Below are 18,087 nucleotides of genomic sequence, written 5' to 3'. Positions count from 1 at the left end.
GTCAAATTTCGATACAGCATTCACGATAATCCACACAGAATCGCACTGATCTGTCCGCTTTAGGCACCAAAACTATCAGGCTCCCCAATCGCTGTGGGATTCTTCTATTACTCCCAGGTCTAGCATTGCATCTAGTTCCATCTGAACAATTTTTTTCTTGTGTTCAGGTAATCGATAAGGCCAGCTGCGCACAACAACACCTGGCTCCGTCTCAATATGGTGCTGCATGAGGTTTGTTTGACCAGGTAAGGGGGAGAACACACCTGCAAAATCTACCTGCAACCTGGCTATGTCAGTGAGCTTTGAGGCCGAGAGGTGATCTCCTCCTGGGGCCAGAGCGACAGATTGGCATTTGGTGCTCACTTCTGGCCCGAGATCTTCCTCACTAGATACCACCGTCGCCAACATCACTGACTCCGCCTCTGTCCATTTTTTAAGGAGATTGAGATGGTACCACCTCATAATTGTGATCCCCTACTCATCGTGTAACCTCAAATGGTCCTTGCCACTTGGCATGTAATTTTGAGCTAGACGTGGGCAATAATACAAGTACCTTCTCTCCTGGTGTAAATTCCCTTGCTTTGGTTCCCCTGTTGTACAACCGGCTTTGTGTGTCCTGGGCCTGTAACAAATTCTCTATTGACAGCTGCCCCAGGGTGTGGAGTTTTGCTTTCAGGTCCAGCACATACTGAATTTCGTTTTTTGCTTTCAGATGAAGCTTGCGGGACTTCTCTTACAGCGAACAACAGGGGTTCCAGCCATTTGTCCCAATTTTTGGCATCTTCGTGAACAAACTTTGAAATCAATGTTTTCAATGTGCGATTAAATCGTTCTACAAGTCCGTCTGTTTGTGGGTGATAGACACTGGTATGAATTGATTTAATGCCCAACAATTCGTACAGTTTGCTTACTGTGCGTGACATAAGCGGCGTACCCTGATCGGTGAGAATCTCTTTCGGGATTTCCCACATGGGAGATTAAACGAAACAGAGCATCCGCCACACTTTTTGTGGAAATGGTGCGAAACGCTACTGCATCCGGGTATCGTGTTGCATAATCCACTATGACTAGTACAAAACGATGCCCCCGTGCTGATCATTCTAATGGCCTGATGAGGTCTTTTTGGCACTAATAACTGAGTTGTATCTTGTTTTGTCTGAGTATCTTGGGTTACTTGATACAACCTATCTTTTAAAATAGCAAAATAAGGATAAGAAATCGGTCGAGTCGGTTGGAGAAGTTGCCTGTCAATAGATCGGACCTGTTCAAAGGCATTTTTGAGTGACTCATCCTGGGACTGTTCCAGAAGAAAATCATCACGCTCTGTAAGGATTAGTCTTTTAACAGTGCTCTGTTTCTCTGGCTCAGCAGCCGGTGGTCCTGCAGCCTTCCCTGTCACCCTAGTGGCAGGAAGTGGGTCAAGGAACTGACGCGGAGAGAGCGGCAGAACATGGCCGGAACCAGGTCCTGTTGTAGTTGGCCCCACCCCCCTGGGTGAAGCTCCCTGACTGGCGGACGTCTCTCCGGTTCTCTCATTGGTCTCAGTGGTAGGCTCTGGCGGGACCTAGGAACAGAGACAGGTCTCGTCATAGAGGACAAGGTAGAAGGGGGAGAGACAAGAAAAGAGGAAGGGAGAGAGACAGATGGGAGGGGTTCGCTGACCCTGGGGCACGTCACCATCTGGTCCTCTGCCAGTTGGATGGCAGAGTCCAGCGATGTGGGACGGTGGCACTGGACCCACTGCACTGTCTTCTTGGGCAGTCGCGCTATAAACTGCTCCAGTACCACCTGGTCGACGATCTTGTCCACTCCACCTTCCTCGACCACCAGCCATCTGTGGCATGCGTCCTGGGGCTGTTGAGCCATCACGGAAGGCCGGCCACTCTCCCCCAGATCCAGCAACCTATATCGCTGGCGATTTTGCTCAGGGGTGAGGCCTACTCGCTGGAGGATGGCTCTCTTTGGGTCTTGGTAGACCAGGAGGTTTTGGATCGGAAGCTGCTGGGCCCTTATCTGCACCTCTCTGGTCATTAGGGGAATGAGACGCACTGGCCAGTGATCCTGTGATGGGAGTCCAACTGGGAAAACTAGGTTCCTGCTGGTAGAGGTGGCCTGTGTGGGTCCTAACACCCCAGTATAGTGATGGGGACACTATACTGTAACAAGCACTGTCCTTCGGATGAGACATTAAACCAAGGTCCTGACTCTCTGTGGCCAGAGGAGAACTGGCACCCCGACTGAGCCTGATTTCTCCCAAGGTTTATTTTTCTCCATTCTGCTCCTGATGGGGTTTTGGTTTCCTTGCCACTGTTGCCTCTGGCTTGGCGTGCTCAGTTGGGGACACTAAATTTTTCTAAAATTTTCAACTAAATATCCAAATAAATCTAATTATTAAACAAAATTAACCATATAAACTAAATTACTGATCTAATTACTGATCTAAAGCCCACACTGTCACTGTATGATAATTTAAATGAACTGATGACATCACCGTTTTCTCCAGAATGGCTAGACGGCTGAATAAAATTATGCTGCATTATTTTCCTGTTTAACACTGTAAAGCTGCTTTGAAACAATCTGCATTGTTAAAAGCGCTATATAAATAAAGTTGACTTGGCTTGAATTGACTTGACTTGACTTTACTTGTGGTCATTAAAAATCCCAGGATGTCCTTCGATAAAGAGTATCGGTGTAACCCCGGCATCCTGGCCAAATTTTCCCAATGGCCTCTGTCCATCATGGCCTCCTAATCATCCCCATAAACTGATTGGCTTCATCACTCTGTCTCCTCTCCACCTATAGCTGGTGTATGGTGGGCGTTCTGGCGCAATATGACTGCCGTTGCATCATCCAGGTGGTGCTGCTCATTGTTGGTGGTTGAGGAGATTCCATCCTTCCATGTAAAGCACTTTGAGTGCCTAGAAAAGCACTATTTAAATGTAACAAATTAATTATAATTATTATTATAAAGAGCTATAAGGCCATATAGTGGCAAGAGCAAGTGGTAACCTCCCCCAGTTTCTCTTAAAGCCAACATAGAAGTTACTTAAACTGCAATTCCTCATCTGGCCACTAGAGACTCCAGAAGGAGCAGAATCTCATTGAGCTCATGTTCAAATCCCCAACTTTACAGCAGAAGAACACATGTTTACAGTCTGGCACAAACAGTGGTTTTGTTCTATACGGGTAATGTTGCCCTTCATGACGACTGTGAGGAGGTGAACTTTTTTATAACTCATCCGTTTAAATTATATTAAGCCTTAAAGTTCTGCTAAATTAAGGGCGTGGCCACTTGAGTGACAGGTGGATTGCCACTATAGTCGAGCTAGGTGGGCGTGGTTTCATCAACCAGGCAGCTCAGCTCCACCCACGTCCCGCCTCTTTGCCCATTGTCAGTTATCTGGGAGTGAAGTGCTGCCAAGATGGCGACGGCCGGCTTTGCGCTTCAAAACTGGGCTGCGTTCAGCCCCGACAAAACGTTGCAAAACGTTTTTTAAACGGAAACGGTGCAGCGTTGAACACCCTGTTCTGTTGACGCAAGAGTTGTAACTATGGCAGCTGAGAAGGCCATTCTTTGTGTACTTTTTGAGGATTTTTCGGAGCCTGATGAAATCGATATAATACTGCAAAATACATGCAATCACTGCCCTTGCTGTCCAGAATAAAAGACAACATATCCCAATCCCATTTATTTAACTTTTTTATCTCCTGGCAAATCTAATTTAAATAATTTTATTTCTAGTTCTTACTTTTTTAACCCTTAATCGCCCCTCAAGTAGGGTTTACGTTTGAGTCCCTTGGGGTCAGATAGACCCCAAACTTTTACAGAGCGATTGCATAAGGAAATATAATTTTTTTACATGGAAAACTATATATCATTTTTTTTATTTACTTCTCAACTATACATTTATGCTGTTTTTGTGGGTATTTGGTAGTTTTTTACCTTTTTTTACTGCACAAATACTTAACTATGTCATAAATTGGCTCATTAAAAATATTTTTTTTATGAAAAAATCACTTGAATGATGATCTTAAATAAATATAAATAGTTTTTGGACATTGCTCTATGTGTTAGGGATAGAATACCGCCATCTGTAGGTTTGTGGAAAAACTTTAGGAATTATAGTTAAAGAGAAAGAGAGTGCAATGACCACATTATCCAATAGAGGTCCATAGGTAAGTTATGCAAAAGTTAAGCTGCCTTTCATCTTTCTTTTATTTGCCCTTTTCCCTCTCTTTCTCATGATTGTTCCATGTTGCATTTGTGCTCTAGTATTTGTCCTTCATTTATGTATGGAATTTTTTCAGATTTATGCCAGTTTTGTTGATTTTATTTGCCAGTTTCTATAAAAATGCTCTCTGTTACAGTCACACACATGTGTGTGTTTGTGTGTGTGTGTGTGTGTGTGTGTGTGTGTGTGTGTGTGTGTGTGTGTGTGTGTGTGTGTGTGTGTGTGTGTGTGTGTGTGTGTGCGTGTGTGTGTGCGTGTGTGTATGAGATAGAAAGTTCGTTCCACTTTGTGTTTATGCTCTAGGACCAGATCTTGATATAAATGTAGACATTTTCAGATTTATACTGGATTTAGTTGATTTTTTTTTACAAACAAAGTGAAAAAAAAGCATTTTTTACATTTTCCCATTCATTGCCAAAATCCAAAAAAATGCTCCAGACACCTGTTTGTGTGTGTGTGCGTGTGAGTGAACATGCTTGTTCCATATTGCATTTGTGCTCTAGTATTAGTACTTCATTTATGTATGAAAATCTTTCAGATTTATGCCAGTTTTGTTGATTTTATTTGCCAATTTCAATAAAAATACTCTCTGTTGCAGTCACACACATGTGTGTGTTTGTGTGTGTGTGTACGTGTGTGTGTATGAGATAGAAAGTTCGTTCTACTTTGTGTTTATGCTCTAGGACCAGACCTTGATATAAATGTGGAAATTTTCAGATTTATACTAGATTTAGTAAAAAAAATTTGACAAAAAAAGTGAACAAAATGTAAATGTATGGGGTCAGCTGGACCCCAAGGGACGATTAAGGGTTAATAGCTTGTATTTTCTTTATCACTTTATATGAAGCACTTAATTACCATATATGAAATTTGGTATATAAATAAACTTGCCTTGCAATGAAGCTAAAGATATAAATAAACACATCATCATGTTGATTATATATATATATATATATATATATATATATATATATATATATATATATATATATATTACTATAAAACTCTTACGACAATCATGTCTTCTAATATCTTCAAATGTTGCGTATACACACTGAGCTGCAGCGGACACAACTTTACTTGGACCCATTGTGTGAGCTGTCTCTTTAATACCGCGTGTTTTATATACATGTTGCTGCTGATTGGGCTGACATATTTGACACACCCACCATACGAGATAAAATGCATCTCAAACCCATTGCACACCGTTTCCAGGAAACATGACGTTCAACCGGAATCCATAGCAAAACGTTGTGCACCGGTTTGAGCTTTGAACTTGCTCCTGCTCTTCGGAAACCTACCGGTGACATCACGGACAGTACTTCCATATATTTTTTTAATGGTTTATCTTGTTCTGAACTCATGTTTTGAGTTCTTTTAAATTTAAGTTGAAAGAATGTGAAGAATGTACTTTATTGATAAAATCTAGTAATTTGAAAGGTAAATTAAATAAAAAAAGAATAACAAATAAAAAAAAATATTATAAAAATGAAATAATACAAGCTTTCTGGACAAAAAAGTATAATTTTATAAAGTATAATAATTTTGACCCAGGGAAAGGGAATTTTTAAATACTTGATTTAATACCAGATGTTATAATCTGATTCACAGGATCAGCTTCATCTGAAGTCAGGATTGTTCTTCTGGGTAAAACTGGATCAGGAAAGAGTGCGACGGGAAACACCATCTTAGGTCAAAAGAGTTTTAGGCAGGATGCTTCACTTGTGTCCATTACTAAAACCTGTGAGAGTGGAGAAGTGCAGACTGAAGAAAGAATCATCTCAGTCGTCGACAATCCAGGCTTGTTTGACACGGAAATGTCCAAACGGAAACTGAAGGAGGAAATAGAGAAGTGTGTCTACGTGTCTGCTCCTGGTCCTCATGTGTTTCTGATGGTGATCAGACTGGATATGAGATTCACTGAAGAGGAGAAAAACACAGTGAAATGGATTCAGGAGACCTTTGGTAAAGAAGCTGCTCGATACACCATCATTCTGTTCACTCACACTGATCATCTGAAGGGAAAACCATTAGATGTGTATATCAGAGAAAGTAATGATCTCCAGGCTCTTGTTCGTGACTGTGGAGGCAGATTTCACTCATTCAACAATGAAGACATGAAGAACCGCTCTCAGGTCACTGAACTGCTGAGGAAGATTGATGTGATGGTGGAGAAGAACGGAGGAAAGCACTACACTAATGAGATGTTCCAGGACGCTCAGAGAACGATACTAGACAGAGCCAAGTTCTGTAAGTGTGTTTAAAACATAACCCTTACCAAAAGAACATATTTATGATCAATGTATTAAATGGTATATAGTCCTGCATCAGTCACTGTCTGTTTCACTTCATATTCTATTAATTACATTACATTTAGTCTACGTGTGAATTGTAATCAATAGTTCCCTTTCGTTCAGTCACTCCGACGTACGTCAGTGACTGACGAATGGGGGTTTCGCCTAGAAGCCAATTACCTTCGAGGTGTTTAGCAGCGCCCAATGGCGTGCCAGTGCCATGGGCATGTGGAATTTGCATGCGTAACTCCGCCCCACCTCGTGGGTATATAAGGAAGTACGCTAGCAACATCGCATTATGTTTCTGCTTTGGAGCCAAGAGAACCTCTTCACTCCTTCAAGCCTGCTAACTGAGTCTTTGTCAGCCTTCGAGACGAACAGCTTTCCAGAGGCGTTGGTGTCTACGGCGCGTTCCAGTGATCGCATACTGCCTGCCTGCTGATCTGCGCAGTGGTCCGTCTGACAGCTGGTGTGTGGTCCCTGGGCGCTTCGGCGTTCTCTGCGAAGCTTCCTCTCTAAAAGAGCTTACACATGGCACGTCCTTTTCAGGATGTCTCGCCCGTGTACTTCTGGGTGTGGCCGGTCGCTGACTTCCTTTGATGGGTACAATCTCTGCTTGGTATGCTTCGGCGTTCAGCATGCTCAAGCAGCGTTCGTGGATGAGTCATGTTCCCACTGCGGGAACATGACCATCGCGGTGCTGCGGTCGAGACTTAAGGATCTTCGTAATGAAGTGAAAGTCCCCTCAACCACACCCCGATCTACCGTTCCCCCCGTGGTCGGTACTTCAGCTGGTGGTCAGGGTGACCTGAGGGTTACGGTGTGGAACAAAGCCCCGACGCTCATGCCTCGGGCCACACCCCCCTCCGCAACCTGCGAGTGTCCAGGCTGAAATCGCGGGGCCGGCTCCGGCTCCCCCGCGCATTTCGTTTGGCGCTCCAGAGGATGATGCGATGTCGGTCACCGCATCACAAGGTGGGCTCGAGTCCTCTGAGGATGATGACTCGGCTGTGCTGCCGCCTTCGGGCGCGCCAGCATTGCCCGAGTCGGACCCAGAGCTGACAGCCATGTTGTCTCGGGCAGCCGCGAGTCTAGGGCTAGAGTGGAACCCTCCACCCTGTCCCGAATGCTCGCGGATCGATGATTGGTTTTTGGGGGCCCGCGCTGACTCACGTCAGTCCCCGCCCCCAATACCTTTCTTTCCCGAGCTGCATGAGGAGATTGCCCGGTCCTGGAAGTCCCCGTTGTCTTCCCGTGATCGGTCTGCAGTCTCCTCCGCCTTCTCCACCCTTGATTGCGAGCGAGCGCGCGCAGTCTCTGCTGACTTGCCTCCGTCAAGTGTGCGAGAGCAAGAGTGCGGTACCACTGAAAAACTTTCAGAGGCTCCTGGGGCATATGGCATCTGCAGCCGCGGTAACGCCGCTCGGATTGCTACATATGAGACCGCTTCAGCACTGGCTACGCGATCGAGTCCCGAGATGGGCATGGCAGTCTGGCACGCTCCGGGTCCAAGTAACCCAGGCCTGCTTACAGACACTCACTCCGTGGTCGAACCTCAGCTTTCTACGGACCGGCGTGTCCTTAGAACGAGTTTCCAGGCATGTTGTTGTATCAACAGATGCCGCCGCCACGGGCTGGGGTGCCATGTGCAATGGACAAGCAGCCGCGGGCTCCTGGACAGGACCCCAGCGCCTTCTGCATGTCAATTGCCTCGAGTTGCTGGCAGTACGGTTCGCCCTGCACCGCTTCCGAGCGTTGCTGAGGGGTCAACACGTACTTGTCCGGACAGACAACACGGCCACTGTAGCGTACATCAACCACCAGGACGGTCTACGCTCCCGCCGTATGTCTCAACTCGCCCGCCATCTCGTTTTATGGAGTCAGAAGCACCTGAGGTCCCTTCGTGCTGTCCACATCCCGGGAGAACTGAACCGTGCAGCCGACGAGCTCTCGCGGTTTCAGCCTCTCCCGGGAGAATGGAGACTCCATCCCCAGACGGTCCAGCTGATTTGGGAACAGTTCGCCGACGCACAGGTAGATCTGTTTGCCTCCCACGACTCTTCCCACTGCAGCCTGTACTATTCCCTGACCGAGGGCACGCTCGGCACGGATGCACTGGCGCACAGCTGGCCCCAGGGCCTACGCTTATATGCGTTTCCCCCAGTGAGCCTTCTCGCACGAGTACTGTGCAAGATCAGGGAGGACAAGAAGCAGGTCATGTTGGTCGCCCCGTATTGGCACGGCCTGACCTGGTTCTCAGAACTACTACTCCTTGCGACAGCCCCTCCCTGGCCTATCCCTCTGAGACCGGACCTCCTCTCTCAGAGACGGGGCACTCTATGGCACCCGCGTCCAGCGCTCTGGAAGCTCCACGTGTGGCTTCTGGACGGGACGCGGCAGGTTTGAGTGGCCTGCCACCTACGGTGGCCGCCACCATCACTTCCGCTAGGGCAGAGTCTACACGACACCTATGCGTTGAAGTGGAACCTCTTCGTCACCTGGTGCTCTTCCCGCCAAGAAGACCCCTGGAAATGCCCGATCGGGTCTGTGCTTGAGTTTCTCCAAGAGGGGCTGGAGCGAAGGCTGTCTCCCTCCACCCTGAAGGTGTATGTGGCTGCAATATCTGCCCATCACGACCTCTTGGGAGACAAAAAGGTAAGTCAGCACGACCTGATCATCAGGTTCCTGAGGGGGGCGAGGAGACTGAATCCTCCTCGCTCTCCTCTCGTTCCCTCTTGGGACCTCTCAGTAGTCCTAAGTGCTCTGCAGAGTTCTCCCTTTGAGCCTTGCGGTCGGCCGATATTAAGTTTCTGTCGATGAAGACGGCTCTGCTGACCGCATTGGCCTCAGTCAAGAGGGTCGGGGACCTGCAGGCATTTTCGGTTGACGAAGCGTGCCTAGAATTCGGGCCGGCTAACTCTCACGTGATCCTGAGACCCCGGCCTGGATATGTGCCCAAGGTTCCTACCACTCCCTTCAGAGATCAGGTAGTGAACCTGCAAGCGCTGCCTTTGGAGGAGGCAGACCCAGCCTTGGTATTGCTCTGTCCAGTACGCGCTCTCCGCGCTTACGTAGACATGACGCAGTGTTTCAGGACCTCAGACCAGCTCGTTGTCTTTTATGGTGGAGAGCGGAAGGGAAGAGCTCTCTCAAAGCAGAGGTTGTCACACTGGATAGTGGACACCATTGTTTTGGCTCACCAGCAGCAAGGTCGACCATGCCCCTTGGTGTGAGGGCACACTGCACTCGGAGTGTCGCCTCCTCTTGGGCTCTAGCGCATGGCGCCTCGCTAACAGACATCTGCAGAGCTGCAGGCTGGGCGACACCCAACACATTCGCCAGATTCTACAATCTCCGAGTGGAGCCAGTGTCCGACTATGTACTCGCCCCCCCGAGGGGCCGGTAATGGACCAGGCTCTGGTGTCTTCGCTTGCTCGCCACTCCACTCCACGGACTGGATACGTGCGATATTCTCCTCAGGTGAGCTCCCCGAGAGCCCTGAGCTCCTCCAGCACTGCTTACGCCGACATCAGTTCAGTCTGCCCCTTCGAGCCCAGACCCTCATATCCGGCCAGGTGTCACGTGTGCATGGTTCCCTCCGGCGACCCCCACACGAGTATTTCCACCGTAAGCCTCCTCAGTGAGCAGGTGTCTTTCCCTTGGCAAGCCCCTGCCACCCCTAGGGTTAAAAATCCACCTTCGGCTGGTACCCTAGAGTTTCCCATATGCAGCCCACAGCGGGTCATATGTGTACTCTCTAAGTCCTCCCTACGGTAGGCATCATTGGCATTCCCTCACTGGGATATGCTTCCCAGTGTACCTTGGTAATCCTGTGATAAGTGGGAGTCCTACGGCCTTAAGTGGCGGGATCTCACACTTACGCAGGGCACTGGATGACAGCTGAGTGGCGCGGTTATACTGGAACCCCCATTCGTCAGTCACTAACGTACGTCGTAGTGACTGAACGAAAGGGAACGTCTCGGTTACGTATGTAACCCTCGTTCCCTGAGGAGAGAACGGAGACGTACGTTCCTTAGCCACATCAGCTGTGCTACTGGAACGCGGAGTTCAGATCTTGGCTCCGCAGCAGATACATAATGCGATGTTGCTAGCGTACTTCCTTATATACCCACGAGGTGGGGCGGAGTTATGCATGCAAATTCCGCATGCCCATGGCATTGGCACGCCATTGGGCGCTGTTAAACACCTTGAAGGTAATTGGCTTCTAGGTGAAACCCCCATTCGTCAGTCACTGACGTACGTCTCAGTTCCCTCCTCAGGGAACGAGGGTTACATACGTAACCGAGACGTTTCTTGTTTTTGTTAAGTAATGTGCGGAATGTGATTGTCCCAGTTATTCCACAAGTTGACACGTATCTTCTGATCCTGTATTCATCACTAGCAGTCCATAGTTTCCTTTGACAGGATTTATTTTTCAAGTCAACAAAGAATCACATTTCATTCAGTCTTCATACATCATAACCCTTTTAACAACTTGTTTGTTGAGATACCATACTTAATAACCACTTGAGAAACCACTTTACCAAAGCTTTGTGTTCTCCTGCTGTGCATCTTAACTCATCGCATATGCATCAATATATATATAATGAACAATACAATGCATATTCATTCAAAAGTAAAAATTAAAAAGCTATAACTAAAGTAAAATATATATATATATATATTTTATTTAACCTTTATTTAACCAGAAAAAGCTCTCTGGTGTCCTGGCCAAAATGTGCAGCAATACATACAGTTCCATCACAAATAAACATCACACAAACAGATTAAAAAACACTTAAAAGCAGTTGCATAATGTTAGATCAACTTCCATTTGCCGGATAACTGATTTGAAACGATCCAGAGTCAGCAGATTTTCTAATTTTAATTTAGATTGGAGGAGATTCCAATCAAACGGCGCTGCGTACATAAAAGACTTCTTACCTAACTCAGTTCGAGTAAAAGGAACAGAGAGAGTATAAAAGTTTTGCGAACGAAGAGAATAATTCTTGATAATTTTCTGCTGCATAAAACAACAGAGATAAGAAGGCAACAACCCCAAGATGGCTTTGTAAATAATTAAGTACCAGTGCATTTTTCTTCTGGTAGACAGAGAAGGCCAACCTACTCTATGGTACAAGGTGCAATGATGGGTTGAAGATTTACAATTTGATATAAACCTTAGAGCACCATGATAAACGGCATCTAAGGAAGAAAGAAGATAAGAAGGTGCAAACTGATATACAACATCACCATAATCAAGGACAGGGAGGAAAGTAGCAGAGACTAATTTCTTTTTTACATTAAAAGAGAAGCAAAACTTGTTCCTGAAATAAAACCCAAGCTTGATTTTCAGTTTATTCTTCAGTTGAGTGATATGAGAACTAAAAGATAGGGCATCATCAACTATGATGCCTAGATATTTGTACTCTTTTACTAATTCAATCACTGTACCTTGAAAGGTCTGAAGAGATACTGAATTATTTTCAAGTTTTTTTGATTTGGTAAATAACATATACTTGGTTTTATCAGTATTCAGAACAAGTTTTAAACTGTGAAGCCTTAACTGAATAATATTAAAGGCTGACTGAAGCTTAGACATGGCTTGCTGTCCAGAGGAAGCACTGCTATACACGACAGAATCATCGGCATAAAAATGAAAGTTGGCATCCTGAATGTCATAATCAAGGCTATTTATATAAATGGTGAATAATAGGGGCCCCAGCACTGATCCTTGGGGAACACCTTTGAAGATCTCCAATGAATCAGATTTTTTACCTTCGGCTTGAACACACTGGGTTCTTCCACTCAGATAATTTTTAAACCAAGGAATAACGTGACTTGATAAACCAACAACCTTCAATCTGTGCAGCAAGATTCCGTGATCCACTGTATCGAAAGCCTTTGATAAATCAATAAAAAGCGAGGCACAAAATTCACCATTATCCATTGACCCTACAATATCATTTAAAACTTTCAAAATAGCCGTTGTAGTGCTATGTTTTTTGCGAAACCCAGATTGATTGATAGACAACACCCTGTTTGCATTCAAATAGCATGTCAACTGTTCACTAATGAGGCTTTCTAATATCTTTGATAAAACGCAGAGCTTTGAGATTGGTCTGTAATTATTCATTATAGTGGGACCCCCCCCTTTTAATAAAGGAACAATAAATGCTGATTTCCAGATTTCTGGAATAACACCAGTATTTAAAGAAAGATTAAAAATATAAGTTAAAGCAGATGTAATATAATCTACTGCTAGTTTCAGATACAAAGGCTCCAAACAATCAGGACCTGAAGATTTGTTTATGTCAAGCAGACAAAGTGCTTTATAAACGTCAGTTCTCTTAATTTGTTTAAATCTAAACTCTTCCTTTTTCTGTGGTCAGAATAAAATCAGAATCAGAGCCTGTAAGATTTAGTGGTTGAAATAGAAACCCAGAGGCAACAAAATGCTTATTAAAGCAATTGAGCATATGTTCTTTATCTGATATGCTAGTGGAATCCATTTTTATACATGATGGAAAGCTAGACTTGTTTTTACTACCTGATATCAGTTTTATATTCTGCCAGAATTTCTTGGGATTATTTGAGTTAATAGTGGTTTTTTCAATAAAATAATCAGCCTTTGCTTTTCTAATAGCGACTGTGCATTTATTCCGGAGCTGCCTAAAACGAATCCAATCGGAGCCAACATCAGATTGTCTAGCTTTTGCCCAAGCCACATCCCGCTCACGAATTTGGACAGAAAGGGCTTCAGAAAACCAGGGATTATCCCTACCTTTAACACAGAATTTTTTAAAAGGTGCATGCCTGTTGATGATTGATAAGAATCCATTATAAAAGTAATTCCAGGCAGACTCAACATCGGGAATAAGAAAAATCCTGTCCCAATCATAGCGTGCTACATCAAAAAGAAAGGCTTGTTCATTAAAGTGCCGTGTACATCGTCTAGTGATAATACGTGGTTTGTGCTTGGGTAATTTGGTATCTCTGACTATAGCAACGACGCAGTGACCACTAACATCATTAGCAAATACAGAGGCCAAAGAGTACTTATGAGGCAAATTACTGAAAATAAGATCAATTAATGTGGACTTTTTGTAATCCTTCGAGTTGGGTCTAGTAGGTGTCTCGACTAGCTGAAAGAGATTTAAAGAGTCACAAATTGCTTTGAAACAATCAGATACTGACTGTAGCCAGTTCACATTAAAATCACCGAGGAGAACAAGCTCCTTGTAGTTCAAAGATGTCACCGAGTGCATCAGAGAGGAAATGGCATCAGTACTAGCTGATGGGGGTCTGTAGCAACCAACTACAGTAAGATGTAAGGTCTTGGTCACGATAAGATTTAAAGCTAATAGTTCATACTTTTTAACTACTGACTCAGAGAGCAACACAGTAACTTCAAAACTGTCCTTAACATAAATTGCTACCCCCCCCTCCCCTTTTTGGTCTATCAGTCCTATAAACGGTCTAACCATCAATGTCTATGGCGTTATCTGAAACTGTTTTTTTAAGCCATGTTTCGGATATCACTATAACATCAGCACTGGTGTTTTTTGCCCAGATACGCACCAAGTCCAACTTAGGAAACAGGCTTCTCACATTCATATGAATAAAACCTAGTATAGTATATAATAAGTATATAATAAATAGTATATAATAAAACAGTACCAGCGGACCATAACAAAATTATAATAGACAAAAGAAAAGGTATACAACATCATCTGCTTACAATGGTATAATCTCTAATTGCCTTTTTACTTGTGCAATTAAACAAAACAGAACAATAAAGCGTGACATTTTTAAAATTAGGTTTCATTTTATGATTTCATTTTATTGTGTATTATATTTCTAATGTAGTTATGTGAGACTCTATTTTGTAAAATATTTACAATAAATATTTTACGCTGTAAATTTTATCTGTAAAATGTAGATCTTTCTCTTGTGATGTATTTCTCAGAAGCATTGCATCCATTACAACAGCATATTCCTTAGGTTTAAGCGGTAGTTTATTCAAACATTCCCTATATGTTAATCTATGTATATCTATCTATGAAATCTCTATATGTTAATACATTTCCATTGTTGTTTAAAAGCTGAATAACTAATATAATATTGTTTTCAAAACAGTAATCAAAAAAAGAGATTTAATTTTGTATAGGATGTCTTTGTTGTTCCAAATACAATTTTTGTAGTGCATGTGAAAAGTTATTGACGCACATGCATTTGGAATTCCTTTCCCAACTATCAATACTCAAGCAACTCGATGACCTTTCATTTTTATTTTCATAATTTCATAAACAAGCTATCATGGACACTTGCCTATAAGCATAATTTTTCACCAAGGAGATATGACATGCGCAGTAAGAACAAATGTAAACCAAAGAAATGACTAATGTATTATACCAAATTTACACAATAGAAAATGTAAATATACATTCTGAAATCTGAAATATGGCTGTTACACTCAATATCTGGATTGTAATTGTTTTATTTGAAATTATGATTGACAGGGTCTGGGCAACCTCGGATTGTGCTGCTGGGTAAAACTGGATCGGGAAAGAGCAGTGTGCTTAAAACCATTGTGGGTTCTGGTGGGAGAAGTTCTGCTACTGAAGCCTGTGAGCAAGAAGCATATGTGGGGGGGAAGATCATGAAATTAATCGACACTTCAGGACTGATTGATGCACCAGAAGAGAAGAGGAAGAAAAAAATAAAGAAGTTTGTTGTGAAGTCTGCTCCTGGTCCTCATGTGGTTCTGCTGGTCATCAGACTGGGATTCACAGATGAAGAGAGAAACCCAGTGAAATGGATTCAGAAGAACTTTGGAAAAGAATCTGTAAATCACACCATTATTCTGTTCACTCACTATGATCATCTGATGGGTAGATCATTAGATCAGTACATCAGAGTGAGACCGTTCCTACAGTCTCTGGTCAACAGCTGTGGTCACAGATGTATCTCATTCAACCTCAGTGACAGAGACGAGCCCAACCAGGTCACAGAGCTGCTGGAGAAGATTGAGAAGATGGCAGAGGGAAATGGCTGGAGGTACTACACAAATGAGATGTTTGAAAACATTTTAAAAAATATGAGAAGGTGGGAAAATTTTAAGAAAGTGTTAGGTGTGGTAGGTGGCATTGCTGCCGAATCGGTACCGGGAGTAGCCATGGTCGCTGGAGGCATTGCTCTGGTAATAACAGAGGCGGCCTTTATACCATCACTACTGATTGCAGGAGGTTTCATGTTCTTTTATTTTGTCATGGCTCGGAATCTAACCAACAAAAATGATTAATATACTTTTGTAAGCTATTGTTGTATATGATTGTTGTGATGCTCAATGTTTCTGGATGAACAAGATCACTAATGTAACTGTGTAATTCCTCATTTCCACCTAAGGGCTGTTGACATTATTACTCTCTAAAAAAATGTTGTTTTAAGCAAACATTTAACCCAACCGCTGGGTTAAAACAACCCAAATGCTGGGTTAAAACAACTCAATTGCTGGGTTAGTCCAATTTCAACCCAACTTGGGTTATTTTTAACCCAGCATTTTTTAGAGTGTAATGTGCATAATTATGTGATGGATTCTGCTGTGTAATGAATCAGAATGACAAAGAATGACACAACACAGATAATAGAAATATATAAAAATGTTTTAAAAAATACACTGCAAAAACAATGCTTTTCTATTTTTTTTTAAAAGTTTTTTTGTCTTGTTTCCAGTCCAAATATCACAAAGTTTTTACATTAAGAAGCATTTACTATAGACAAGTGATAATTATTTCTTTATAATCTCCTTGTGTTTGCAGTCCTGTGCTGGATCGTTGTTTGCCTTCTGCTCCCTGTCTTTGTTCCCGTCCTTGATTCATGTCCCTGGTTTATTTTGTGTGATGCTCTGTTTTCCCCCTCGTGGGTATTTTGTTTTGTTTTATTTGTTTAATAAATCTAATTCCTCCTGCATTTGAGTCCTCGCTCCCTTTTCTCCCAACCGTTCCTGACAGTGTATGTATATATACAAATGTAAGGGAATGCAAATAAGAGATATGGTGTGCTAAATAAATATGAGAGTATAGTGTTCTGAATTGTATGTTTATTGACCAGTGGTCAGTGGTGGTGTTTAGAAACAGTTCCTATGCCTACACAGACGGCAACATAGTGTCAGCTCAAGCTGTCGTCCGTCTCTCACATTTATTGATACAGAACGAACACAAACGCAATCGCACGCCATAAAGCATGATGACATCGTCAGTTATAACCGTAATTACACTAAACTATCCCTGTTCTCTCTTCATCAGCAGATATTCTCTGGCTCATCTTACCCCACACCAGCGCTTTATGGATTAACATGACAGAATATGCTAATCAATGACTGAAGATGGTTAACTCATAAACTCATCAACTATCCCTTCAGAAAGGTCCTGTCTCATTCTACATGTTGTCTCTTCTTCTGGAGTATCTCCATCATTGTCCGACTCCGGTTTGATTAAAGGCTGAACAGTTTCTCTGTGTGTGTGTGGTAATCAGAGCTGCTAACGCAAGATATTGAAGCTCCGCCCTCTTCCTGAAACTCATTTGCATTTAAAGTGACACAATTGCCAATATTAACATGCTATAAAACATGATCTGTGGGGTAATTTGAGCTGAAATTTAACACACTCTGGGGACATCAGAGACTTATTTTACATCTTGTATATAAACCTATTTATAAAGAGCATTCGAGTCATCTCCCACCACAGGTGTAATCCACGTCTTGAGAGTTGTCACTATCCCACTCTTTACTGGGGATACAACTTACTATATTTATGCCACTTTGGTATAGCGATCACTTGAATATACAGCTTCAAGTTATCACGCTAAAAGCCCGTCAGTCCTGAATGAGCACGTCTGCCTGCTGATTGCTGATTGGCTAAAAGTGCGTTCTCGTCAGTAGCGTTAACACCAACACCAGCCGACTCTGTGCTGGGCCCGTATATAGTAATGTCATTGTGATGGCCGACAACATGGCGGTAACTAAACCACATAAACAGACATGCACACACACATCTCTTTTGTTTGTTTACATGTTATTTTGTTTGTCCTTTTAGTATATTTCATAATTAAACATTTAGTTGCAGATCACCCTATATATATTTTTATAATAAAGACAAACACAGATTTGGTTCATTTTCTCCACTTTATTTCTAATTTACACTTTTACCGTACATGGCTAGTTTGGGTGCACACTTTCTAGTTATGAGTTTTATATTTCTTTTGAGTTTAAGTTACCTAGGTGTGGAAAGCGGAGGTTTGATGCTGTTTGGGCACTGTGTAGGTCCGTTCTAATAAAGGACCGGCTGGCATCAGTGGCCGCCATTTTGTTCCAGTGCTTGAGTCCATGTTGCAGACAGGGTTGCCAGGTTTTCACAACAAAACCCGCCCAATTGCTACTCAAAAAAAGCCCAATCGCGTTTCAGGGGGGCTTCCCCGGTAAAAATCACATTTGGGGGTAAAATATGTGTTTTTTGGCATGGTTGCCTGCTAAAATTCGTATTCCTGGGGCTAAATATCAC

The 18,087-nt window shown here is 43.3% G+C and overlaps 1 protein-coding gene across 1 annotated transcript; it reads left to right on the top strand.

Moving 5' to 3' along the window:
* Positions 1–5,836: 5,836 nt before the first annotated feature.
* Positions 5,837–16,402, top strand: LOC307142559 (GTPase IMAP family member 8-like; the record flags this gene model as incomplete). Its single annotated transcript, XM_079843528.1, has 3 exons — positions 5,837–6,482; positions 15,049–15,586; positions 16,348–16,402. Coding segments are annotated over 3 exons (1,239 nt in total), but the record flags the coding sequence as incomplete, so codon positions are not given.
* Positions 16,403–18,087: the final 1,685 nt, after the last annotated feature.

The sequence above is a fragment of the Gobio gobio genome (assembly GCF_949357685.1).
Source record: "Gobio gobio genome assembly, chromosome: 18".
NCBI classification, from domain to species: domain Eukaryota; kingdom Metazoa; phylum Chordata; class Actinopteri; order Cypriniformes; family Gobionidae; genus Gobio; species Gobio gobio.
The sequence above is the reverse complement of the archived record's forward strand: the minus strand, read 5'-3'. Positions and strand labels throughout refer to the sequence as shown.